Consider the following 25,547-nt stretch of genomic DNA (forward strand, 5'->3'; position numbering starts at 1 on the left):
TCGGATGACACTCTGATAATATTTAATGTTTACTCGTAAATATCTTAATAATTCTTACAACGCTGGGGAGTCTTACAAGAGCTGCAGCCGCAAAGGAAGGATCTAGTACTTGCTTTCTGACAAATGGCAGCAGCCTGGGAACCTTCCTAAGACAGGGAGAAGGTGAAGGCACACTCACCAGTGTTGTTTCTAGTTAGCCAAGTATCTTCTGAGCAGATTCAGAAGCATCAGGAAGATAAGGGGCTTCACAATATGTTTTTGTAACAAGCTTCCTCTCAATGTCAAGGGAAATTCTACAGCATAAAATTCCCAAGCAAGGAAGAAATTGGACTTTAAAAAAATTGAAGAGGATTCTGGCTGGAGGCTGGAACTGTCCAAATAAAGATGCGTATGATTTCTTTGGGCTTTTGGGAGAGAAGTACTGAATGTTATGATGTGAAGCCAAAGTCTTAAAAGGTAGGAAAACACCAGAACTAACATTGGCCATGCACAGTTATTTCAGCCCCTTTTGTGAGTGGAATTTAATGTTTTAGTTGCACAATCACAGCTTGCGTTTTTCTGCAGTCACCTTGTGCTCTCCAGCCTCCCACAGTTCCATCAGATGGATGGACAGCTATTCAGTTTCTTGTTCTATGTTTCAAAATTTACGTTCGTTATAATCTGCTTAAAAAAAGTGCATAGAATGAGCTGCTATTATCTAGAACCTTCTGAGCATGTAAGAATAGCTATTTACATGTTTACATGACAGATTTGTGCAAGGGTAAGGCAAAAGGTATGTCCTTCATATGAAGGCCACCTATCTTCTACAGTCCCCTCTTTAAAGTATGAGACCACTGGATCCTCCAAAGCCCATTACATTTTCAAACCTATAAAAGCAGTGCATCTTGCTGATCTTGCCTTCAGAAAGACATTTTATGTTTTTGCAATATAAAGGATAATTTTTTATCTGAGGTACACTTTCAGTATGGAAGATACCTGTTTGAACGGTTGTTAGAAGCAAGGAACAAAAGCATTTACACAGAAATGGAAGAACATAACACTCTTGTCTGCAAAGAGCAGAACACTTGCATGGAAGTGCATGACCCAAGCAGAAAGTTTAGAGGCACAGCTCCAGTTCGTCTGGCATTTTGCTGCTGCCGAGTGCAATTAAAGCCACTGTAACCTATTTACTGTTGCATTATGCTGCTGCAAGAATCCTGAAAGTGTCAATTCAATGTTCTCTTATTGGCAGTGATAAAGTCATTCGTGTTGTTCCTGAGAGCGAGAGGGAGACACAGATCCTGAAGGCTGCATTTAACCAGCTTAAGGTGAGTTTGATTATCTTCTTTTTCCCATTTTTGTGGAAAACTGCACTGGTTAAATGCCTTTAATTTGTCATTTTACTTCAAGCTATTTAATTCTCTGGAAAACAGCCTTTTCCCATTAAATTCTTAATTTTTCAATAAAATGGCAGAGGAACTGGATTCATCATGCCTGATAATTTTAACAGAAAACACTTACTGCCTAAAACAATATACATGACACACTTGCAAGTTTGCTGTTTTTTTCCCCTCCCACTTCTTGCCAGCATACACAATTGCATGCTTCATTATCTAGCTTGATTTAATTTAAAATACTGACTTCAAGATATGAACACATACAGAAGTAAGAAAAATAAAGTGGCTTTAGTCTGGGAATATCTCTAGCAGAATGTCCACAGGCAGGACTCACTGGCAAGCCAGAAACCGTCTTCCTTAGCCTTTTCTTGAAGATATAAATGAAAAGCTTTGGAGTGAGATCCTACCTGGTGCAACACAACATAAATGTGCTCTGCATTGCTAGCAAAACTACCAAAGGCACAGGCACTCCTTCTGTAGCAATCTGGCTCAGTATCACAGACAACAAAGGAGATTACCCACAAGCAGGACCCCAAATCCTTGCAACAGCAAAGCAAGGATTGTGCCATGCACATGGACTTAGCTTAGGCACCCAGGGATGGATGAACCTCATTAACAGTCTCCAAAACAGAATAACCAAAGCAGAAACAAAGAAGTAGCAAGTTGATCATGATGTTGAATTTGTTCCAGGTGTTGACCGTGAGTCCCAGGTTCTGCTGTTTACCTGTGTTGGCTTATGCTCTGCAGGAGGGCAGTAGCTGACTTTTCCCTATAACTGTGAAGGTAGAGCAGTTTGATGGGCAGCCTTAGAAGTAGCACAGACACAACAAGTTAAGTAATTTGGCAGAGTGAACTCAAGCCTACATTTGTGTCTGGCTGACAAGAGCTGTATGGACACTGCCAGTGGATCACTGTGGTAACTGTCAGTCCTGGGTAATATAGTTTTGTGTCACATCAGTAGTATCAAAGTGTTGAGAGCATGAGCAAACACCTTTGCTGTTCACTGCTTTCAACTTCAAGCAAACTATTTGGCAAACTGCAGTGAATCTCATTCTGTGTTACTGAGGCCTGATATAAATGATTATGTTCTCACTGGGACAAAGAGTGAAAGTGCATGTAATTTTATAGTCCAGTAGTTAACACCAAGGATACAAGCTAACCAAATCTTAGTCTACTTATCAAATTGGAAAAAAAATGAAGCTGCTAGAGCTCTCACATTAAGTGTTCCACCTTTTGGTTTTGATGAAGCTTTCTTGCTACTGGTTCATAAGAAAGTGGACAGAACCTTAGACTCCAGACACCAGGGGAAGACTCACTGCAGAGAATATCCATCAGGTGAGGCTTGATGCCTCACTAGCTTTAAGTTGGTAGGCTGAGGTTCTCTCCATCACCTCTACATTTCTTATTGACATGTTTGGTTATTTCTCCACTTAGGATACTAAATGTTGCTCTTAAGGCATTTGGCTTCCATACACATTGCATGAGGAACCTCAGTGTTCAATGCTATGTATTATAGTGCTTTGCACTGTAATGCCCAAGTCAGTTAAAGAATATCATCTTATAGTAGTTTCTGCAGAGTTTACTAATGTCTCAGGGAGACTTTGGGCCTGACCCTCAGCTTTGAATGTTACAGTAAAACCCCAAAGAGGATAATCATTTCACTCAAATTAGGAAAAAAGTCTAACCATCAGACCAAGAAATACATGTGGAAGCTGTTTTTTGCATTAATTTCTTCCCTTTGGATACTGGAACATAAAGAGGGAGCACATATGTTTTTTCCTTTCTCCTCATATTGCAAACCCTGCAAAGCAAAAGGGTTACTCACCTTCCTGCAACTGTTTCTCATTACAGAGCTCCCTTAGGCTCCCAGATGGAGATTCGTTCACCCAATTTCATCAAAGTGGGAGCAGTAGAAACTTGAATAAATAGTTGCATGCTACAACTCTGAGAACAGGATAATAAAATTTTGGCAAAGTGCACTGGAATCTGACTAGTTAATTAGAAAATGATTGATTTTTATGAGGTAGGGAGCTAAGGAGGTTGATGGGAAGATTTTTTAAAATATAAGACAGTACTGACACCCAGTTTCACGAAAACAGTATGGATTTGGCTGCTTTTTAGGTCTTGGGGCTGTCCCATCTGCAACTACTTGACTGCCTGTCTACATGTGGTCAGAATCACAAATTCATGGGACCAGAGAAACATAGAAAGGTTGAGGTTGGAAATGACCTCCGAAGATCAGCTAATCCAAACCCCTGCTAACTAATGTCCACCTGTGTCTGGGTGGTTTTTTAATATCTCTGGGGAAGGAGACTCCACAACCTATCCAGGAAACTTGTGCCAGTGCTCTGTCACTCTCATAGCAAATAAGTTTTTTGTTGTCTTCAAGATGGAACTTCCTGTGTTCCAGTTGGCTCCTGTTGCCTCTTGACCTATCACTGAGCACCAGTGAGAAGAGTCTGGCCCAATCTTTTTGGCACCCTTCCTTTCAATACATTGATCAGACACCCATTGAGTGTTCTGTTCTCTAGGATAAACAGGCCCAGCTGCCCCAGCCTTTCCTTCTACGAGAGGTCTCATTACAGTTTCTTAATCATTTTAGTAGCCCTTTGCTGGATTTGCTCCAGAAGCTCCATGTATTTCTTGTACAGTGAAACCTAGAACTGGATGCAGTATTCCAGTTGAAGCCTCACCAGGGCTAAAGAGAGGGGAAAGATAACCTCTCTTGACCTGCTGACAAGATGCTGCATAATGCAGCACTGTGACCTGACATGCAGCAAAATAAAGATCATTCCAAACTGTACTGGTAGAGCTAGGACCTGGAAATGGGGATGGACTGATGATTGGACAAGAGTCTTAGTGGTCTTTTCAATGGTTCTGTGATTCCATGATTCTATGATCCCTCTGCTGTGGCTACTGGTGGGTTGCTCGTTTCTCTTTTCTCTAGTCTGGCAAGGGAAAGAGAGGATAATCGCTTTTGTCCCAGACTTCCTTCTCACTGTGTCTCGTGGAAAGAGCTTTGTAATAGACTTGTGTTCTGAATTTATTTCAGCCATTTCCTTCTGCCTTTAAAATCTACACTTATAAGACAGTCACTTAGCCTTTTCCTCTGGACATTCTTTCATAACCCAAAGAAATTAAAAGAAAATGTCATCTTTGTCAAGTTCAAATGGTCGTATCCTTCCGAAGGGCTTAATCATGAAGTCACAGAAAAGTACTGATTGTCCTATAACAAAGCAGTATATTTTAGCATCAAGCTGACAACAAAAGAAATGCAAAGCTACTCCTTCTTAGAGTGCACTGATTTGGACAAGGGGAAAACAATCAGGTAGAAAATAAATGGGCACTAACAAGGGTGGTTTATGTGTCTTTTCACACATTTATTTTATCTACTCATTTCTTAATAACTGTCCTTACCACTAATCGTTCCTGAGCATATTTTGTCATTTTAAGTCTGCTCTGGCTTCTTTATTTCTGCAAACTGCTCAGCTACAAAGATCTCCTTTACTTCTAGGGGTATTACATTTCTTGGTAATAATATAAAATGAACCCACCGCTGATAGTTTTTCCTAAGAAAATCCCATGGCATCGAACATTTTAAAAATGTATGAAAGCATGGAGAAAGTGCCGATCTTTTTTATCCTTCTAGAATGAACTATCTGTCATTTGCCTCACCTGATCTGGGGAAAAGAAAGAAACACCAGGGAAGTAAGGGAAGAGGCGGGGATGCCATGCTGCACCCAATGCCATAGAAGCCAGCAGGCTGCAACCGCCACCGCTTTTGAGGAGAGTGTCAAGCACAAAAGGAGTCTTTTCTTAAATGTGCATTTATAGAAACCTACACTGAGTGTTCCTTGAAGGATGATCTTGGAATTGGCCATGTCTTAGTGTGCTTGAAATATCTTAAAATGTGCCCTCACTGATTAACTTGGGCAGTAATGACAGGCTAGCCATTGTGCGAGCGACAAAACCTGCAGCAGAGGCTGCATGGATACTCAAAGACTTCAGTCCACATGAAAATGTTTGATCACAAACAGCACTGTTGTACTCCCAATATGTGAACTAAAAGGCTAATTCAGACTGGTGTAATCCTTTCAGACTTTTTAACCGTGGTATTTGGAGCTTCTCAGGATAGATATTTGCCCCCCTCCCTCCCTCCTCCAAATGAATAAATAAACAAATAAAATCCATGTAACGCTTATTATAATAAATCCCTTAAACTTGCCTGGAGTAAATAGGCTCTGCTACAGTACAAATGCCATTGTCTATACTGAATGAATAATGGTTAATGTCATTCCACACGTTTAACTTTTGGTTCATGAGTTGCCCAAAGGCAAATCACATTAGTCATAATCACTTGCTGAGTAATTTCCACAAATTAGTTTTGCTCTGTAGCTCCATTGCCCACAGTGCTTTGTTATTAATCATTATTATAAATTGATGATTTCATAGCGTACTTCAATTAACTTGTACGTGACAAAATGTTGCTTTTTTTCCCCAATGGGCGATCATAGCTTGCAGACCTGAACTGCCATTAAAAATAGCCTGCCTTACAGTAGAAAATTTGCCTGCTGTGAGTTCTGTAAAGTTGTTTAAATTTCTTTGAATTCAACAAATTAACTCAAACAAACTCATCCACGGTATCAAAGCAAAAAGAAAGCATAAATGCACTGGGTCGTGCTGGCTGCCATCCAGCCCGCAAAGCAGCAGGAGGTGGCTCTGACCCATCCAGGCGCAGTGGGGCCCTGCACTCCCCCTGCAGCCCCGCTCTGTGGACACAGTGCCATCATCTCAGAGCAGTTTGTCAGGAAGTTCTTAGACACCTCAATCATTGCCACATCTGCAAGTACTTCTGCTTCTTAATGCAATATGTGCCTGAGCTCCTAAGACACAAAGCAGGTAAGAAGCCTGCCATCGTTTAAGGCAGAAGGTCTCAGTTTCTGGTTTTCACCCAGTGATGAAGGCAGCGGCAGCTGGAAGCCACTGCTCTGCAGAAGGGGGAGATGCCACGAGTCAGCAGCATCCCTTGTCTCTGGTACCTTCCTGCATCAAGTTTCTTTCAGTTTCTCTGGGGAAGTAAGAGCAGAGTAACCAGGCTTCCCACTACCAGCACCACTGCACATCCTTAAACACCTCTTGTGCAGTGCCTGTGTCTGAGACCACTGGGGTGGATACAATGGTGAGTATGGTAGGGATGAATGGTGGTGGAGCTCCTCCTCCAGCTTTCACGTAAGAACATTGCATAGCAGTTTTAAGGCAGGTTTGCATTCGGTTGAAATGGACTAAAATGCAACAAAATTTTTAACAACTCAAGTTCATACACATGGAGTTCTTTCTTTCTAATTATTGATCACTGTCATGGTTCCTGGACTGATGGCTGCTCTGATACAATCATAGGCACTGATCTAAAATCCTATCCTGCTGCAATCCTTTGCTGCTATCTCATTTTACTGATACGACACAAAACTTTACTTCTGACTCAGAAATGCTATTTTTCAGATTCATTCTTTTCATCCTAACCATTTGCAAGTTGTTACAGTCGTCAACAAAGAAAGATAAATATTTATGATGAGATGGAATGACCACAGTATCACAGAACTGTCCAATCTCTGTCCTGCAGGGCTCTTCTCATCCATCCCCTGCCCCTCTGCCTCATATCATCTCCAGTGACTGCCCCTTGTCTCTAGCTCTTTCTTGATTAGGACACCATCTGAGAAGACTAATGCTGATTTATGAACTTTTTCATGGTTTTAAATCTGTTGGACTTGACTGACAGAAACAAATGTCACATTCCAAACTGCTTTGCAAAGAAACAGATTTGCTCAGGTTTTAGAACCCACAGATTTGGTTTATCTGCTCCGGAATTTTCTTTCATAAGCATTATTTTTGAATTGCCTCTTTATTCAAGCCTTGACTGATAACTTCTACTCTACCAGTGGTCTATGAGCACATTTAATCACATATGCCTGACTGGAATTGGCGTTGTTTGTATAAGCAGCAAAGAAGCTACTGCTCTGTGAACATTCCTGGCATAATAGAGTCAGACCACTCATTCTTCAGTAGGTTTTACAAAAGAAATTCCTGGGCGCAGCCAAGCACTTCTTCAACACTGGGAGGAGCCAGCCAAGCAGGTCTTGAAGCCACAGCTCCTTCCAATTGTTTTCTAGCCTCTCTAGCAGCTGCTTATCCATTGTAATTCCTGAATTGATCCTGTCATTGCAGTTCAGGGAATCAGAAATATGGGGCAAAAAGATCAGTTGGCTGTAAATCTGATCATTTGCAGCTCCAAATGCAAATGCTGAAAAAGACTTCAGAGAACAAAAGTCCATCTGAAAATGCAGTAAGAACGCATTGCAGCCTAAATGAAGCCATTCCTGCCCTGCAGAAGGGCAGAATAAGCTCAGTAGCCAGGGCTTTGCTCATTTTACTTTGGATATATTACGAACATCTTGTACTTACACAACCAGATGCTTTAGTCAATTTTAATCTAACTCACACGGTAGTCAGATACGCACAGAAGGTTTCAGATACAGATGGACCATCATGGGGTTACACATCAATATATCAGAACAAGGGTCTATAAAACTACTTTCCAGGCTCAGAAGGAAAGTACTGTTCCAAGAAAACTTTAGTAGGAGATTGAAGACAAAAGCAGAGAGCCCAGGTATAACGAGTACACACACGAGTTCACATATGATACAGCAAGCCTGGACTTTCTGAGGTGGAAGAAATCTGCTTTCCCTTTAACTGATGAGGAACCTTGAGTCCAAGATCAACAAAGTCATCGCCCAGCTCCCACTGCTTCAGTAGGAGCAGGACCAGCCCAGGGCTCATTACTCCAGTTCTCACTCAGTGCAGCAGCAACTACAGAATGAACCAGGCCATAAATAGTTTAATAAGAAACAAAAGAGAGTTTGAGTTGCTTTGTTTGTTGTTGCTTTTTTTATGAGTCTGCTAAAGGATGCTTCACATCTTTCAAATCTTCTTAGCCCATTGGCATCTGTACTTGTGGGAACAGGCATTCAATTACCAAATAGTTGTGCCACGTGTTTTACTCAGTGACTCTCTTGAGGAACAACCAACAAGTTCTTTTATGCAGTGTGGTGTCCTGGGTAAAATTATATCAGTGTGAATGGAATAGCAAGATCTTTACTGTGTTATACTTTCAGAAATACCTGCAAAATGCAAGACCTCAAGACTCAGTAAAAGACCTCTCAGTAAAAGACTGTTCCCAGTCTTTTACTGCCAGTATTATGACTGCTGCAATTCAGTGAATCAATCTTGATTTATTATTCTTAGCAGCCTCACTCAAAAGCAAATAAATACTGAAAAGTTAGAGCCAATTAAATGTCTAGTGTGCTAAATCAGAAACTTAAATTACTTTGCACCAGCATCCAGGACTACCCTGTAAGTCCTTCTAGAAAGCATAAAGAATCTCTTGCTTGTTTGTTGCATGTAAAGGGAAGCCGAAGGAGATTTGCAGTCAGGACTGTCTGTAAAGTTCCTTAATTGGCAGGGGCATGTGGGCATGAAATAATTGTTGATCCTGAAAATATCCGTAAGGGTGACTACATTTACAGAGGAGTAGTTGCAGTCTTTTCAGGTGAACTAGAGCACAATTATAATTATCTGCCTATATCAGATTCAACAGGACTCATTCTCCTTTCATTCATTCTTTGCAAGTATACCAGAAGAAGTTTAAAATGTCATTCTGTCGCACACTGTATATGTCCATGTGTATTCACATGTGCGTGACTCCATTTCTTATGTGTTATGTGATCAAGCTTTGATAGTAAGACTTCTGACAACATTTGTGAAGCTAGAGCAGTTTCCACTTCTATTCTCTATTTTCTACTATGGTATTTTAACTGAAAATGTATCTAATGAGTTTCAGCACTGTTTAGGGTGTTTACGTCTATACATACGGATGCGAATGCAAAACCTATACACCCTGACAGCATTAATACTTGCATTACTGACTGTAAATTCCTACACATGATAACAAATCAATTGGGAGCACCAGGCATTGTCCTTACATACTAAATGAAAGAAGGAACTAAGAAAATTTTAAAAAATTATGAACAAGTAGTAAAGAAAACTGGAGGCAACTGCCCAGGAAAATGGCTTTAAATACAAAGCGTTAGGTTTTTTTAATTTTACTATCCACTACTTTCTATTATACTAAGTTCTGTGATCTGAAGAAGTCGGGGAGTTCTTTCAGTGACTTAAAGGGAGAAAAGGAATGTGGGATTAATGCAGTCATGTTTGTGGGGAAGAATAAGGAGGCTGCTTTCTTCTTGGGTTCCCCTTCCACAGACACAGAAGTAGTTGGAGGGAAACATGGAATTAGTAATGAAAAAGCTCCCTGCTCTGGTTTCTGTCTCAGCAGAGCAGTGAAGATTTGTACACTATTTATGACAGATAGGATTACAGTGAGAAAATATTTGTCTTATTGGAAAATTATTTGCATAATTTTTAGTTCTGGAAGAAATTCTGAATTCTCTTAGCTCAGCACCCAAATCTTTTACAAATATTTGTCCCTTTTGCTGGTGTTGACTTTTCTTTGTTATGCTGAGCTAAAGACGTGGCTAATGGGTTCAGGGCTTCTGCAGTTTGGAAGTTGTCCAGCTAAAAGCTAATACATTTACACTGTTGAGCTATCCTTAACACCTCAGGTTAAAAAGAAACTACCTATATGAAACCCAAGGAGCACTGTCTTTCCTTAGCATAAAATGAATCCTTGCGACTTCTATGGGATGAGTAACATTGGAAAAAGGATATGAAGTTAATAAAGAGTACCTACTATGTAGTCACAGTTAATAATGTGTCGTATTTTCTTTGTTAAATAAATCAGTAACTATTTAAAAACCTCTGGGAATAGGTTTCTCTCTATATGCTTTTACAGATGTTCATAGAAGGTGACACTCACGCCTCCAATGAGATTCTGGGAAAGAGCGTTCAGTGGGCATCTGCAGAGTCACCACTGAGCCTGAGAACGAGCACTCAGAGTCACACTGAGTGCAGCAGCAGGTTCCAAGTCTGATCCTGCTGAAAATCCCCACCTGGGCAGGATTGAAAACTCCAACTCTCTAAGTGCAACTCATGACAGATAGGAGAGGACTTGGAAACAAGACTGTTGGAAGGTCCCAGTCAAATGAAATGAGAATATCTAGGGTTGAAGACATACTCTAACTTGCATCTCTTCTTCTCTGTTCTCAAGATGCCAGGTAAATTTTGATGTTCAAATATTTGGCTGCATGTTCAGACAGTTCAGTAGGCTTTCTGCATCTGCTTGTTCTGGTAGTTGAAGAATCTTCTCAGGACCCAGCAAATCCCACCACCCATGAGAAAATACATGTCTGTTAGCACTAGCTGGTACACATCCAAAATACTATGTAATAGGTAATGCGTAATATGTGGGGACAACAACATACTGTCATAGATAGTTCAAGAACAGAAGAACACCATTTGCTAGCCATATGCTAACACAGAATTGAAATACGAGGCACTCTTGATGGAGGAATGATGCTGAAAGAAGAGTGATGACTGCAATAGAGCCCTTAGTACCCACTGGGGATGCAATGACGAGGTCTCCTAAAACTGACAGTAAGTAAAAGATGATTGGATATGCTCAGTTCTGACATACCTGCTTTTCAGTCCATCTTCTGTGTGTCTTGTTTTCATGCATGGTCTCCATGCCATGTCAAGGACAAGTTGGAAGTTGCAACATAAAATGTCTGTTGGAGAAATGTGTTTCTTGTTATATGCTTTACAGAACAAAAGCAATTGAAGTGGTGCTCTGAATAGCGCAGGTAACATCTCCCAGATGAGTGCTCAGTAATTTGTTTACATTGCAAAGCATACGAAGGGAGAGTCAGATGAAAGCAAACTGTCCTAATAGGGAACTGGGTCAAAGAGGAGTGGCTTGCATTCTAAAAATGGGATGTTTTTGTCTCACTTCCAGGACAATGTTAGTAATGAAATATTGTTTTCACCACCAGATTCAGGCATGCAATGCACTGCTGATTTCATCAATTAAGTAAATGGTTCTGGTTTTTATATTCCCTTGTAGCCAGTAATCTGAAGGACAGCTAGAATACCTCAGAAATGAAAAAGCTCCATGATGTTATGAGCAATGGTGTGAATAGTTGTTGGCTTATCCCGTCCATGATAGTGAAGAAATCCAACAAAATGAGTCCTGAGTAACTATCAAGAACACAGACAAGTTTCAGGTGTATCTCAATTGTCTTTTTTTTCTTAATATTTGTAATTTTTATTTCCAGATTTGTATGTGTAGATATCAGGAAACACTTCAGTTGCATTTAGTTTGCATATAAAAATGTGTTGCTATTTTTATAAAGATGGTTCACACATAGCTGATTGATAGGCTATTACTCCAAGAGCAATGGGTTTTACCCTCTGTGCTGTGTGCTTTTAAGAAAAAATCTTAGAATCTTAGAAAATCTCAAATATACAGTCCTAATTACCATGTTTAAGACAAACTTTATTGAATTAAGGGGGAAATTCACTGAATGACTATAATTAATTAAAATAGAAATGATGGATAGACTAACAAACATAAGGTGTTAGCACAGTGAGAGGATCTTTATTTATAAGTTACATTTAGCACCATTTAATTCATGAGTTCAGTTTCTACTGACCATCTGCCATAGCTGCTGTCAGCTTCACCAGCCTCAAGAACTTTGCCAGTCCTGGTTTTGGACTGCAAAAGATGCTGCGCCCACCTGGCAAGATCGCATAGATCTATAGACCATATTGCACCAGCATGAAGAAGAGAGAGGTTTTGGAAGGAATAGAAGAGGCTGCTGCTGTGTTTCAATCTTTTCCTTACAATGTAGTGGACATTTAATTGCATTAAACTGGGCTGAAGATGCTCCTGCTTGAGAGGCAGTATCAGGTCAGATGCCTTCTTGACAGAATATTCTTACTACCACCTGAGACATGGCTGGAACTAACCCTCTCTTGCAGGAGTGTACTCTCTTCTCCAAGTTTTGTAGCAAGACCAGGCAAGATGTGCTAAATATTTCATGTTCTGGGCTAAAATTTCCAAGTGTATTTCGTATTTTTCAACAGAAGAAAGTAAAACCTTAGGTATGTTCAAGTGTAGATTCCACAGTAACTGTGCTATCAGTTAGTAACTAGCATGTTTTTTTAAAGATTGCGAACATTTCACTGTATCAATCCTATCATTTTGTCACTTTCTTTAAAATTACTGAGTAGATCACAGTTTCCTTCAGAACACTGATGGCTTTATGTTACTGAGCTCTGATCTATTTATTGTCAAGAATAAAATGGGCACACTTTGCAAACAACACTGGTATATGTGATACTTTCTACCTCTCCTGAGTGTTCACATCTTTTAGTGCTCTAGTGAACACATAAAACACTTTGTAAAACAAATTTAAAAAACGATCATGGACTCCACAGGAAGAAATACAAAGGGAACATACAGTGGTCTGTTGAGGTGCAAGAATTTGGAGGTGGATTTTGTTTTGAGCCGTTTGAGGAGGCATTGAGTCCCTGAGGTCATTTTTTTTTCCCATTGGAGAATCTACCATGAGAATTCTGGCAAGCTGGAGGCAATCTTTCCTCAAAACTTGCTCCATTCCCCACAGATGTTCAGCAGAACCAGTTAATATGATTTTATTGTCTATATTATGCCTAGAGTGTTTGCCTGCATAGCTTCAAGTGTCCCATCTCCTGGATTTCCCCATCTACACTGAATACATATGAATTACAGGTTGGTTCCTGCACTACAGGTGGACTTGTGGCAGCCCAGCAGCACCTTCCACATCTCTGAAGGTACGGTCATCGATGTGCATGTGCCACAGAACACATCCCGAAGTCTGCTACCTTACCTCCAGCAAGCCAACATCCACTACACGTAAGCCTGTGCTTCACTTTCTATGCATCTCTGCAGAGATTTGGCCTCCCAGGCAGATCTGCCACACCAAGTACGCTTGAAAATATGTTCTACATAGCAACTAGACTGGCAGGCAGATAGACATTGCCAAGAAAACAACCATTTTAATGGAAGAACAGAAAATCTCCCACGGGAAGGCAGTTTTAATTAAATGTCCTCCTTTGGAGTCAAGCTTATGTGTTTTCAAAGTATAGGAAATCACGTCTGTGATTGAGAACGGGTAATTACTTATTCTGCAGTCTGCTTTGCCTCTCCCTGTGTTCAGCAGGAGCCAGGCTTGTTTACAGTGTGCTGTAAATGAGGAGGTAAGCATTCATGAATTATAGAGGAACATACTAGTTCTGTCATATAACACTCCATTCCTAGTGACCCATTTCAAGTCATATGGAATAAATACGTGTTCAGGATCACACATCATTTACAGTGTTTCTTAAAAGCATTCAAGACTGTTTTTAAAGTGTACTTGTGAAACGTATTTATCAATTTGATACACTAGACACGAGTGATGATCTTGTCATTAAAGCCTTTTCAAGTGCAGTGCGGAAGTACACGGGTACTCAGCTGATGAGTTATTTGTATTCACACCAGCATTTGCTGAATAAAGCCCTACATGAGGCTATTTATTCTTATTTCTCAGTGACAAGAGAATGGCACAAAGCTTATTGTATGTTATATGTGCTGGTATCAGAATTACATTTTTATTACACCCCCAGTCTCTTACTAATTCGTCATTTTAAAAATACGAAAACAGACATAAGGTAATTATTTACACAGGCCCAGTAGCTGAAGGTCAGAGTTACTTTCATGTGGGTTTTACACTGCTTCAGGGTTGTTTACATTTTAAAAAGAAGATAATGGTTTCTGTAATTGTTTTCCTGTGCTTACAACAAGAAGCCCCTTAATTACGGTGCTCCAGCAGCTTGCATTCACATCTGTTCCTGCTCACAGTAAACCCCATAAATGATATGACAGAAGGACAACTACTATGTGTCAAAAATACCCATCGTACTCGGAGAACTTTATGTAGGTTGCAAAAGGGAGCATGAAAAGGTAAGAACTACTAGAGCTAGGGGTCTTGGCAGTTCACCTAAAATTGTACTATGTTACAAACACAGGAATTACACTACTTTCACTTTCTAAAGGGCCTCTGTGACACTTGGTGCACATGAGGTATGTGCCCTTGAGGAAGCTGGACAGCATTTTGCTAGGGTCAGGCTGTATCTTTGCTCTTCCCCTTCATCTCCCTGCTGCCCATTTGGAGACATTTGCTTGTTTCCAGACATTGGATGCGCAGCTTCAATCCCTGGAAAGTCCTGGATGCTGTGCATGTGCTTGTCCTGACATGACCCCTGATATCTGTGCCTCAGTGAGAGCTTCCAGGAGGATTTGTCAGGAGAGGAGCAGCAGGTGTAGGCTGAAGCTGGAGGCAGGCTGCTGGGGTGGACAGCCAGTGCCTAAAGACAGGAAGCATTAAGCAGATCTAATAATGAAGAGGATGAACAGCCTTGGCCTGAAAGACAGGCCGTCTGTCCCAGTGCTTGACTCTATGACAACAGGGTGAAATAGGATGAGAGATAATGGCCTCAAGTTGCTCCAGGGTAGATTCAGGTTGGAAATTAAGAAAAAATGAGGCATTGGAACAGGCTGCCCACGGTGGTGGTCTTGGTGTTCAAGAACCATGTAGATGTGGACTGAGGGTCATGGTTAGTGGTATGGTGGTGATAAGTTGACGGTTGCTCTAGATGATCTTAGTGGTCTTTTCCAACCTTAATATTCTATGATTCTATGAACAAGATGGCTATAAATAGGGCAGGTATCAGGTGAACATTTGCAGCACCGAGTTGTCTAAATTTTTAGTTCTCTGACATTTAGGTTGTGTTCAATTCTCAGGAAATTAAGAGCCTCTGGATGTTGTAAGCACACAGTACACAATTGTTTAAAAGTAAATAAAGACTATTTGGAGTACAGACACACAGACATTTGGGAGCTGTGAAATTGAATCTAGCATTGTAAAAGCAAACAGAGCTCGATCCTGGCAAGTGCTGACATTAATTGGAAGTCAGCACAGCAGGCGAGCATTGCTTTAACATATTAGATGTTCTAATGATTTGAATAAAACCACTGCTTTAATCTAATTACAAGTTCTAGTGCTTTACCAGACTGGTCTTGTATGGCAGTTAGTAAGTCAAAACTGTAAGTCCTTAGTTTGCTTAATAAAAATGATGTAGAACAGCATAATTCCTAATTATGTAGTTACTTCCCTGTGACATTTTAAGAATGTCAATAACCTTTGCTTTGTATGCAGATAGAAACCTACACTAGATATTAGGAAGAAATGCTTTATTGTGAGAGCAGTGAGATACTGGAGCAGGTTGCCCAGTGAGGTTGTGCATGGCCCATCCCTGGAAGCATTCAAGGCCAGGCTGGATGGGACTTTGAGCAAGCTGGTCTAGAGGGAGGTTTCCCTGACTGTAGCAGGGGATTAAAGGAGATTTTAAAGGACCCCTCCAACCCACACCATTCTATGATTCTATGATTTGATTGTCTTTGAGGATCTGCTATGCTGTTTATTTTGGAGCTAATTGAATGCAGGTTCTTTCCATCTCTTTCTGATCATAGAACTAATGCCTATAAGATTTTAAAAGGCCAGGTGTGAGCATCATTTTACAGGAACGATGAGTAAGTGGTATAGCAATCACACACTGCCATGCTCTAGGAGTTCATTCCAAAGGTCGTGGTAATGCCAGCAGCGCCCTCAGTTTTACAGATATCACTGTTGCTGTTAATGACAGTATTCCCAGCTTCTGCTGCTGTGTGACAGACAATCCACCCTCTATTTTTAGATATTTTCTATACTATACTTTTAGATGTGCATCATTATTTAGTTTTGCAATAAAACAGGAAAATGTTCAGCCTTTTCTGCCTTTCACTCTTAAAGCACAGACCCTCCCACTAATTATGCAGGTGTATTTGCATACTTGTTACACTAACTTAATGATGTTCCATGTTTTTCACAAGTTATTTTGAAATAACTGGCAGACCACTGTTGCAAAGTAGATAAATGCAAACAACAAACCATATTTAAGACCCTTTCTTTGCTGTCATTTGTTGCAATTCGCAGAATAATGCTGTCAAAGTCTCCATTTTTGCCTCTGCAACTTACAGGTATATGTAGTGTTTCATGCTGGTACAACGCTCATGAGAAAATGTATGCATGTCTTATTCTAAGCCTGAAAATATGATTTTATGGTTTTCAAATCAAAGTTTGAAGACACATAGTTACATATAACTAGATTATAAAAGATGACAACAAATGCTGATCCATGAACAAATGAAAGTGGCTTCTTCTTCACATTGGCTGCATTATTTACATCATTCTGCTTTTTTCTCATAAGAAGTTCATTGTGTTTTTTGAAGGCACTGTTACAATTCAAAGGAAGAAGGCTATTTATGTGACAGCATATATTCAAATAAGCCTGAAGCACTGTAGTGTCATGATATAACAGATGATGTAGCATCAGGGTGTTTTAGCTCCTGTGTATTTCTTCTAAATGTTGCTGTTTTTCTGCTTTAAAGTGCGTGTTGTACTGGCTGCTCAGAATAAGCTCTATCTTTTATTTCACCTAGGACTCTCATATCAGATCTACAGAAAGCAATAGAAAACCAAACAGAACAGAGGGCATCTAGGCATCGAAGGTCTCTACCTGCATATAACTATGAAGTATATCATTCCCTGGAAGAAGTACGTGGAAATTCATATTGCACCTCGTATCTGCTACACCTCTGTCTTCAATGAGGCTGAAGTTTCAGTCTCTGTAGAAGCAATAGTTGCTTGGCTATCTTCAAAAGTGTGCTAAATGCCTCTTCAGAAATAGGTGCCTTCTTAAAATACATGTGTATATTGTTATGTATTTGTATTCAAGCCATATATTTACATGTAACTGTCTCTGACAGCTTCTGAGTTTTGATTTTAAAATAGACTTTTTAATGCCCTGTCCCCAGAGATATTCAAGGCAAGGTTGGATCAGGCCCTGGGCAACCTGGTAGCAGCACATGTCCCTGTTCATTCAGGGGAGAAGGACTAGATGACCTTTAAAGGTCCCTTTCAACGTTAAGGATTCTATGACTCTATGATTCTGATGGATTAAGAGAGTTCAGTAAGCAACTGCTCTCACTGAGTTAAGTAAGCAATATGAGCAAATGTTGAAGCATTTGCATGAGGCATCCAAAGCTTTAAAAACATTTCAGTACAAACTCATGTATAAGATGCTAGCCTGAAAGATAGCTGGTAAGTAATCTATTGATTTTGGTGTATTCACACAGTTTCAGCATGCACCAAAATTAAGACGCTGAACTGAGCACACAGCTGCTGTGCCTCAGTGAAATCTGGTGCCTGTGAAACACTAATAATGCTGACTCCCACAGGTGCTCCTTGCTTACTGAATCTGTTTACCATCCCGTGTCTTGGCAAGCGGATGTGGGCCTCCTTCCATCTATTCTTTATATTTAATGGGATCACCTGATCAGCTTCATCCCTAGATTCTTGGTGAACAGCTAATGCATTCCAATACTAAAATGGGGAGAAAAAGAAAAGGAAAAAAAAAAGCTTACAGGCTGCTTTTAGCCTCTGGCAGTATGAATATGGGAGCCCAATTGTAATTCAAGTATGAAAACAAAAACAAAACAAATAAAAACTACAAGAAAATCCAAAAAGATTCTGAGGACTGAGGACTGGGAGCTGAGGTTAGTTAATGAGTTACAGCTACTTCCCATGATGTGCAAAGATTGAAGCAACAATTTTATTTCTGTATTTGCAGATCGAGGAATGGATGTATTATCTGAATAAAACTCATTCAGATCTTGTTCATATGTTCTCTGTTGGAAAATCCTATGAAGGAAGACCACTGTTTGTACTTAAGGTAAAGATTAAGCACTTGTTAATCAGGCTACTTTCTGTGATCAGTGGCAGATGGTTACTTATATCAGGTGCACCAGAGATGCAATTTACCAGGGTTTCCTAAAGGATGAGTTGTCAAGTCCTAAGTGTATCTCTGAACTTGGCCTTAAATGAACCAAAAAAAAAAAAGTTGTTTTAGGCTGGAAAATTAAAAGCCCTGTCCTATTCACTTGGATTGATATGCATGCACCTAGCACACAGCAGGTACCATTAGCAGGGTTTGGATTTAAGGAAGCTGGAAAGTTTTGTGGCCAATCTGTAAAGCAGTTATGCCAGAGAGGGACCCCAGAGGGTTCTGGATCCCTTCTCAGCACATGCCACACACACACCTGGTTTGGCTACTGACAAAAGTCCAGGACTGTGTGCTTTCAACTCAAAATATTAGGATGACAGAATGACAAGGTGTTAACACAGTACTAAACAAGTTACTTTCAATATAATTTTTATCCACTGTTGAAGAGTTCCTAAAATTTGTTTCTCCATTAAGGTGTTCCTGCAGCATTGTTTCTCCTCAGCCTGTTCCATGTGATAGTTAAGAATTTCCTTTCTTGATAAAGAATAGATCTCAGTTTTCCTGTAATGTTTTGCTTGTTTGTTTGTTTTTCCATAGATCAGGTTCACTATCTTGGCCATACCTGCATATCATCAATAGTCTGTTATCTTCATATTACTGTATCTCACTAATGTCATAAGATCTATTGATATGTCTGTGAATATTCAAACTTCAAGCTAGGTAAAAGATCACGACCTTACAAGAAAGCTGTCTGGATAGACTGCGGGATTCATGCAAGAGAGTGGATTGGCCCTGCTTTTTGCCAGTGGTTCGTGAAAGAAGTAAGTATTTTAAATGATTTAGAGCCATGCAGTCCTTCAGTTCAATAAACACTGCATATTTGCTATAGCCAATCCAGCAAAGTACCAGTATGAACCATAGCTATTACTTTACTGCTATTATTTTGTTGTTGTTTTTAATTAGTATTTGTGGAACACGAGGTGGTTGGTAAATTAAGCTGATAGTGACAGCCAGGCACAGTTGGGCACAGGACAAAAATATGCCAGACGTACATTGGCAGAGATGTGAAGCAGGATTTTATTGCAAGACCTAAAAATGTAATTCTGGTAATTGTCCAGGTAAATCAGTGCCAGCATACTGACTCAAATGAGTTCAGCAATCCTATTGCTTTAAGGACTGAAATTTAAAATATAAATAAATAAATAAAAAAATCCTCTTTTGCATAATTCTATAGGAATAGGGAGCTAAAATTGTATACAAATGTCACCTAAAATGTTCTCTGAGTATCATGTGATTCCTCCAGTGTTTCTTTGATTCTATGTTATCAGATTTATACTCCTTTTCTCTTTCATATCCAAAATCTAACCTTCATATCCATCCCCGTGCCATTTTTCAAATGCTCAGGGAAATCAAAGCACTTGCAATTTTGCATTCTACTCATGCAATGTTCTTTATGTATTTATGTAACATTGACTCTTCATCTCTTCTGATTTGGGATTCATTTCAGCTGCATGATATGTTTGCAGGATTTTGACATTTTGCCTTAGCCAAAAAAATTTTGCTGAAGATAATATAAGCTGCATAGTGTAGACTATTCTGTAATGAAATTTACAGAAGTCAAATAGGGCTTCAAAAACAAACAAAGAAAACAAAATAAACAAACAAAAAAAAGCAGATGTAATTTGAGTATTTTTGCGTACAGTTTTTTTTATACAAAATATGTGATGCAGAATCTTTATTTGCAAGGTCCTTTCTACAAACACAGTTCTCACTTCTTTCACTTTCTCTCTCACTCACCTCACTTCTCTTTCACCTTTCCGCTGTGAATTCCACAATTCTGACTTAAAGTATCTGCCTTTATTTTCTGGGATGTCTTCATTCAGCAGAAAATCCTGACCCTGTAAGTTACTTCTTGAGATTAAACTTCTTTATCGTGAATACTCTAGGATCATAGAAAAGAATCATAAAAAGCCTTGGTTGAAGGGACCTCGGAGATCATCTGGTCCAACCTCATATCCTAATGAATTGAGACTGGGTCTTTACTACAAAGATAGCTAAGATGATCTTACTCCCAGAAGTCACAGCAGCAGCATGCACAGCAAGTACTGAAATAACAAGGCCACTATAATTTAGGCTGCTGGTGCATGGACGGGCTAAACCAAATCCAGAAGCTGCTTTCCAAAGTTGTATGCAATGATAATGTGTCTTCTTATTAGGACTGTTGTTATTGTGAGGGTGAACAAACTTGCAAGTATTTCTGAGCAGCTCTCCTTCCCAGGAGAACAGGTTGCAGGAAAGCAAGGAGAGGTTTGGAACAGACAGACATTTGTGGGAAAGCCTTCTGCTCAAGTACATCTTCCTTATGGGGATTTTAACATAAAGTACTACCATGTGACAGTCAGGTAAAAATTGTGAGATTTCTCTGTAGAGCTTATGGAAGAATATGGCCTGTGCATGTGTATGTGGAAAACCTTCTGGCTGTTATTTGAGATCTTCAGAGAGTAGCTTGCTAGTAGGAATATTTCACTAACTGTATAAAGGCATTTTCCTAGATTAAAGAAAAATTTTACAGAACTGAAGAGTTACTTGAGACTACAAGAATGTACAGTTTTGCACATCTTGGTCATGCATTGCCTTTTTTCACCAATGACAGACATTTTCTTCTTTTGTTAGAGCAATATTTCTATCCAGCATCTGGATTAAGAATTGTTAGAACAATATTGCAATCCAGCATCTGAATAAGAATTGTGCTTGTAGATTCATTGTATTAAAGTGGCAGGGAGGGCGGGAGGGACAAGAAAATTAGATTGCTAATGTTAGGATAATGCTTTTCTCAAATGGATTAGGCATTTTGAGAATGAAATCTGGGAAAACTGAAGGACTCTTTGTGCTTCAGACTCTGTAATTCTGTTTCTCTGGCAAACTCCCTCCCATAAGCATCTCAGCAGCCCAGCAGCACTTTCCATCTTCCCTTGTGCCTATGTGCAGTTCTGAGAAAGGGCAGTCCTCTTGGAAACCAGTTTTTCCAGGCATGTCTGTTGACTCTAAGGAATAGCAACATGAGCTCATTGATTTAAGGCAAGCAAAAGGAGAAATTGGATTTATATGATGTTAGCTTTTTTTTCTAGCAGGAGCAGCATATACGTGTCCCTTTTCTGTGCAGGCAATCTGAAATTCTACCTTGCTTTCACTTCAACGTGTAGCCTGTGCCACTTGTTTCTATTGCTACTGTCAGACTACTGAGGGGCCATAGGTACCCTGTGGGCCATAGCTGGGGGCACTGGGGACCTGAAAGCCCATCCCTTCCCACCATCCCAGACAGAAGCCCCAGGCAATGCCAAGACCAGGCTGGGAAATGGGTCTGCAAGTGGGCCTGGCTTAGTGGGGCCCATGGCCAGCAGGACTGGGCTGTAAGAAGTGAGGATCACCCCTGCTGTGAGTTTGTTGTGGTGATGGCCCCAGGGGATTAATGAGGCCCTCGGCAGGATTGGGGAGCCCTGGGGTGGACAGGACCAGCATGAGCTGGGGCAGCCCTCAGGGCCCTGGCAACCATAAGCTAAGGAAAAACATATGATTGCTTACACTGAAGCTCTGAAGCACTTGACTTTAATTTCAAAGTCATTTTGTACATAGGAAACCTCTTGACCTAACTGGCAGGTCTGTGGGATTCAAGACATAATTCACCTCCTGGGGAATCCATACTCCAGTTTACCATAAAACTTTTCAAGAGATTTAGCTTAGAAAACAGCCTCTGCATATGAATGTACATTCAAGCTCAAGACTTAGCCCAGCCAGCTTGGGAGCCCCTGCTATGTTCCTTGTGCTCCTGAAAGCAGCAGGTTCAGGGTGCCAGCCCATTTTCTGTGAGCGTGGGACACATCACCTACCTCTGTAGGGTGGAGGTGCCATTGGGCAGTTGGTTTTTAGTGGCTTGTTGGGTTACAGGCAGAAGCATCCCACTTTCTCTAAAGCATCAGGAGATGCTCAGCCAAGCACATCCTGACTCCTATCTATATGAAAATGCAAAGCAGACCAAGGCAGAGTAGACTTGGGAAATGAGCATTTGGGGCCACAGACTGGGAAGGCAAGAGGCTGCCTGCTACTTGAGTTTATTCTGGATTCAAGCAAATACACTAGTTAGAGAAAAAGAACAGATGAAGGAAAGAGAGAGAAAGATCTAGAATGAGAGGCTTAAGATTAAAAAGAGAAAGAACACAGGAAAGAGTTTTGCAGTATGTGCTAATGCAACTGTGAAGTACAAAACCAAACCTCACTGTCTTTTGAAACAAACAAAAGGAGAGCAAAGACCATTGTTTGGGTTTGGGGTGGGTTTTTTGTTCACTTTTTTAACAACTGTAATCTACTCCAGCATGAGCTCTAACCTTGGCTCTGTATCATGTAGGTCTGGTATTAATAAGAACTTCACTGTTTGTTTCTGTAGAAGGCATCTCTTAAATGCCTTTAGTCTCTCAGCTACAGATAATCAGATGTTCTACAGGAATTAGCAAAAGTGGTGACCTCTGACAAACCCTAACCACTGGTCACTGCATTTCAAGTCAAGAAATGGGACTCCTGTGCACACTTTAGGTATCAGATAAAGAGCCACAGAGAAGTGCCTGTGTTGGTACTGTAGTGGAAAACTTGGCAATAGATACTTGCTACAGATACAGGTTACAGTGGAATCCCAGCAACTTTAAGCCTTACTCTGTGAAAAGGGCCAGAAAAAAAGTCCCTGGGAGTGGAGTATAGGAAAGCAAAAGGAACTGAGAAAGGAAATGGAACTGGTTACATGTGGACTACTCTGAAGGCAGCCTGCAAGGATACATGAGTCTAATGGAGCCTGTAATTATCATATATAACGTATTAGACCAAAAGAGCCCTTTGTGGAATTTAAGAAGCAATATCCACTGACTTTCTAATGAAGTACATTAAATATATGTATGTGTTAACAAAGAGCATTTAAATTTGCTTCACTGAGTGAGCAGCTATTTCAGGAGAAGTAAAATTCAGATATCAAATTATCCAGATCTCAGATTCGGAATTTTACCATTGTTTTGAAATTTTGAAATATGTTTCACAGGCTGCTCTTCAAATTAACATCAAAACTAGATTCTATTTCAGTTTAGTGGAAGCAGATGAGGATTCACATTACATCTGGTTTGACTCTCTTCACTCTAACAAATGCTGCCATTTGATCCTTTCCAATGACGTATAACCTTGAAATGCCACTCACACAACATTTTCAGAAAACAAAATACAAGAGATGCAACTTTAAGGTGCACTATTCTTTGTATCCGCTGGAGATTTTGTATTTAAAGGCTAAAAAACTAGAAAATTCAAGGAATGTAATGAAAAATGTTCAAGAATAAAAAAAACAGATTGTACCTTTATTTAGAATCCAATGACAAGTAGAAAGATAAAGTCTGTTGAGATAAAGTATGTTCCCCTAAGGGAGTGGCCTTATCAAGACTTCCCATGAAAGCACAAGTAGTCTCGTATTTTGGAAGTACACCCCTCTCTACCGTCATCATTTTCTCCAATTCTCAAGAATATATCCTTTTCAGGAAAAAAATGGAAGTCCGTCATCTTGTCTTGATTCAACAGGTCTGCATTTCATATGTGAATTAAGGCTTTCTCTTTCATAGACTACCTAGGCTATTACTTTTTTGAAATGTTTAAAATCTGTGGGCGTGTCTCAGAGTAATGTTGTTATTCTTTGAATACGTGCCAGCTTAAATTGCATTGCACATACCCACATTTCTTTAAAGTGAGAGTATTGTGCATTCTTTACCAGGTTTAGCTATGTTACTGACTCCCTCCTCTGGGACAGAATCTAGCCAATACCTTAGATCTTTGCTGAGAAAATGTTCAGAATTACTTCTGCCTTTTCTGGACCATATCAGTGTTTCTAGATAAAGTTTAGTTCAGGCACTGACTTTGCTCGGACACCCACAAAGGCTCTCACCTCCATCCAAATGTTCTCTAAGAAGGAGCTGTCCAAATGGACGTCTCTGAATCCCTGCTCATCTTGCCCCTTAAATATAGGCCATGATAGTTGTCTTATCTCAGAAGAATCTCAAATCTGAAAAAAAAAGAATCAGTACGTTCCATATACTTCAGTTTGTGAGATGCATGGCTGAAAGTCCAAATTCTGAAATGTGTGTTTCCTATGATCCCAATTGTATGAGTTTCCAAATTATCCACCACGATGTGTCTATACTTCGTAGTGCAGCCAGGAAGCAAAACAGGCAGCCTCAGAAAGAAAAATTAAACGGAGGGGGGAGAGTTTTTTGAAGTGACATTGATATTAATTGCTCCCAAAACCAGGCCTGAATCCCATCTTTTCACTTCATAGTAATGAGCTAAGAGAGACACAGAGACTGTCCAAGATGCAAAATGACGACACCTGCCTGCACAATGCTAAGTTTGAGACTGATTTATCAGAAATCTTGTGGGATGGATACTGCCAATTAGGCAGCCATTAGACCTGTGGACCAGGCTCCAGAGACCAGTTTTTACCAGGAATTTTGCATGGTTTGAGGCGTCAGATTCTTCCCCAGGAATGTTTATGAAGTGCTTGATTGTGAAGGCAGGATACCTAAAATAATAGGGCATACATATATAGAACCAAAAAAAGACAACTGTGTGACCAGATGCAGGTCTAAGAAGGAGACCATGATGACAGCATGACTTTTAAAGAGCTCTGGTTATTTTTCAGCGCTGGGCAGACTGCGTGGTTAAAAGGCCATAAAGCTGTAACTTTTCCTGCTTTAAGAACTGCTGAAAGCCAGTTTAACGTTCAAACTCATTCTGCAAAATTCCTCAGTCTGTGTCCTGATGGACAAAACACCTGTGGGATACTGCATCAACAGTCAGAGCAGCACTCAGTTCATCAGCCCAGTGTTGATGTTCACTGTTAGGAATCAGCCTCACCTTCTCAATCATTTCGGGTACTGCTGAACTACATCAAAATAAGGTTTTACGTAGAATAGGGTAAGGTTTTAGGATTCAGGAGATTTATTTTCCTTTGCTTTCCATAAGTACCAGAGTCTCAAATGCTGCCTTTCTCTCTGGTGATGATGAGATTCAGACACCTGTTTCTGAAGTGTGTGAAAAACATCCTGATCTCAGGGCTCTGTAAGTGTGTTATATGAAGCAACACATCAGTGTTTGTTAAAGATTAAATACTTGGTCTATCATTTCTCAACAGACTGAAGTCTTTGAAGGTACAGATGAAATGGCACATTGCCCACAGTC

At 40.1% G+C, this 25,547-nt stretch overlaps 1 protein-coding gene across 1 annotated transcript in view; it reads left to right on the top strand.

Moving 5' to 3' along the window:
* Positions 1-25,547, top strand: part of CPA6 (carboxypeptidase A6) — an 87,464-nt gene that overhangs the window by 42,694 nt on the left and 19,223 nt on the right. The window contains exons 2-6 of the mRNA XM_048940439.1: positions 1,232-1,307; positions 13,157-13,281; positions 16,948-17,062; positions 18,138-18,239; positions 19,007-19,111. Of these exons, the coding sequence (XP_048796396.1) occupies positions 1,232-1,307; positions 13,157-13,281; positions 16,948-17,062; positions 18,138-18,239; positions 19,007-19,111 (523 nt within the window). The remainder of the gene's footprint in view (positions 1-1,231; positions 1,308-13,156; positions 13,282-16,947; positions 17,063-18,137; positions 18,240-19,006; positions 19,112-25,547) is intronic.

The sequence above is a fragment of the Lagopus muta genome, chromosome 3 (genome assembly GCF_023343835.1).
Source record: "Lagopus muta isolate bLagMut1 chromosome 3, bLagMut1 primary, whole genome shotgun sequence".
NCBI lineage: Eukaryota > Metazoa > Chordata > Aves > Galliformes > Phasianidae > Lagopus > Lagopus muta.